At 36.0% G+C, this 2,576-nt stretch overlaps 1 protein-coding gene across 1 annotated transcript; it reads right to left on the bottom strand.

Moving 5' to 3' along the window:
• Window positions 1–698: 698 nt before the first annotated feature.
• LOC112504884 (E3 ubiquitin-protein ligase PUB23-like) lies at window positions 699–1,925 on the bottom strand. Its single transcript, XM_025108840.1, has one exon. It carries the CDS (start codon window positions 1,923–1,925, stop codon window positions 699–701), a length of 1,227 nt encoding a protein of 408 aa, XP_024964608.1.
• Window positions 1,926–2,576: the final 651 nt, after the last annotated feature.

Genomic DNA, 2,576 nt, shown 5'->3' with positions numbered 1-2,576 from the left:
TTAATCAATAAATTAATTTTTATTTTTATTTTTCTTAATTCATAAAAACAACATAATTAATAAAACATTACATTAATTTCAAAATACATTACATTAATAAGATATTACATTAATTTTAAAATACATTACATAAACTACATTTAGATTTAATTTCATGCTTGTGAATAATGTTCCCAAATATGCTCCGTTATTTTAGTCTCGTACTTATTAAATGTATTTTAATTTCGTTTCATTTTCATTTTAATGTATTATTCCTTGTTTTTAGTAGATTTTTAAATTTGTTGGTAAAATTATATTTATAGATAATATATATATATATATATATATATATATATATATATGATGTGAAAATCCATTAAACTCATTGGAGTATTATGGAGTATGGGTATAAAATGATAGAGTTGTATGGTGAGTGGAATGTTGATGTGGCAGTCCATGACACTCTGATAGAATGTCATGCACTGAAGATGCCCTTAGGGGATATGATTTTTTGATCCTTACTTTGTCTCTTACCGAGTAAGGTTCTTGATTTTTGTCATCTTCATCCGTGGTAAGTGATACATGCCTTTAATATCTATGGTTTTATTACAAAATATTTGTTAAAATACTGAAGAACAGTTAAAAACGTTGATTTTTATATATTAATTAACAAGATAAAATCACAAAAAAGAATTACTAATAACAACGTAGTAAAGTGATTAATGATCCTTAATATCTTGTAATGAAGGATAAGATGAAAGCAAATGAGCAGGAATACAAGAAGCACCCTTCCAAACCCTTGAATGTAATCCCAGAATTTGCTTCACTCTCTCCTTCGTCCTCTCACTACAATCCACTTGAATCATCAAACACAGCTTTGAAACAACACCCACTTCCACCATCTCCTGAACAACCCTACAACTAGCAGAAAACCTACACACCAAACACACTATTCTCACTGCCTTATCACTTGCCATATGGGAAACCCTCAAGATCTTTTTCGAAACTGTCGCCAGCCCCGCCGCATGCTCCACCAACTTCGCTCGCCCTTCCGCACACCGGCATATCTGCTCCAACGCCACCAGCATCAGCTCGCATCCCCGTCTGTCACAGGTGTCGATCAGAAGCTCTACCAGAACTGAAACCATGCCGGATTCTGCCGCCTTTATTCGGTTTCTTCCCCACCTGAGGATATCTACTACGAGCTCCAGTGAAGCTTTGGTGGTTTGTGGGGAAATACCATCTTTCAAGACTCTTACTGTTTCTTGGAAAAGATCAGGTTTAATGGCGGCCATATGCACTGGATCTGCCACCTCGAGGAGCGATCTTATCAGCATTATTGCATGCGATCGAGACTGGATGCTCCCACATCTCATGACACGCAATAATGCGTCAACGAATCCCAATTCATTATCTTTCACGAGCTTTCTCATCTGGAGATCTGTGAATTTAAGATGATGAAGCACGATCAATGCTTCATTACACGCGTCACTACCATCTTCATTCAGTACCACCGTCGTCAAAAACTCCACCGCACCAGAATCCTCCATGCAAGTTTTATTCCGATCGCTCGATTGGGCAATGGATCTCATTCTTCTCAAGCATTTGATCTGGTTTTGTGGGTGCTTTTTCGCATCTTGGAGAAGCTTGAGGATCTGAGACTTATCCACTGGTTTCTTTGGTGTGGGGATCCGATCGAACCCATGGTGTGAGTTCATGATGCACCACGACTGGATCAACCGGCGAAGGGTGTGGTTAGGGGTTAGATCGGTGTCGTACAAGGGTTGTTTTGTCATCGGACAAATCCGACTAAGGCAAGTAAACAACCATCTTTCTATGCTCACCCGATCATAGGTGATTCCAGTTGATATTGTGACTGGATCTCTCATGAGTTGCATGGAGATTGGGCATAGAAAATGTGATGGAACTTCAATTTCGACGCCCATATTCAAGCTCATGAAGATTAAAACCAGATTTGGAGTTCAAATCCTACTTCTGGTCCCGTTCGTGGTGATCAATTAAAGATTGGTTTGGAGTTATGTGTAGCAACTCCAATTTGGTTCTTATAACAAGTGAGAAAGGAGTGGAGTTGCATCAAAGAGAAAGTCAACATTGGGATCATTAAGAGGAGGGAGGGTCATAAGGGGATAATTGCTTTAGAGTCCTCAAAGTTTACACCCAATTAAAATTAGAACCATGTTATTTATAAATACAAAATAATTTGTTCCTAGACTCCATCAATAGGATTCGAATTCAGATACTACAGACTTAATTGGATTGAGCCTTGGCATGGAAACTTACATACTAAATGATAACTTTCAAATTCGGAGTGTTTTTTGTACATATCAATTGAGCTTTGACTCATTATCATTTTACTCAAAATAGAGAATAAAAAATTAAATTAAATAAAGTAATGATATGTTTGAAGTTGATTTGATTGATAAAACAAGAAAATAACATTAAGTTTTGGGGACAAGTGATTTGTATTCATTTACTTGTTTCTGTCCCAAAATAAAATTTTATATTGAAAATAGACTCACAGTTTTAGAAATATTTAATTACTGTATATTTTTTTATTAACTAAAAGACAATTCTTA

The sequence above is a fragment of the Cynara cardunculus genome, unplaced genomic scaffold (assembly GCF_001531365.2).
Source record: "Cynara cardunculus var. scolymus isolate 2C unplaced genomic scaffold, CcrdV1 Un_Scaffold_7224, whole genome shotgun sequence".
NCBI classification, from domain to species: Eukaryota; Viridiplantae; Streptophyta; class Magnoliopsida; order Asterales; family Asteraceae; genus Cynara; species Cynara cardunculus.
Note: the sequence above shows the minus strand (reverse complement) of the source record. Positions and strands in the feature narration are given on the sequence as shown.

What these genes read in the sequence shown, in the direction of transcription:
- LOC112504884 (XM_025108840.1), bottom strand. Translation starts at nt 1,925, where the DNA reads ATGGGCGTCGAAATTGAAGTTCCATCACATTTTCTATGCCCAATCTCC.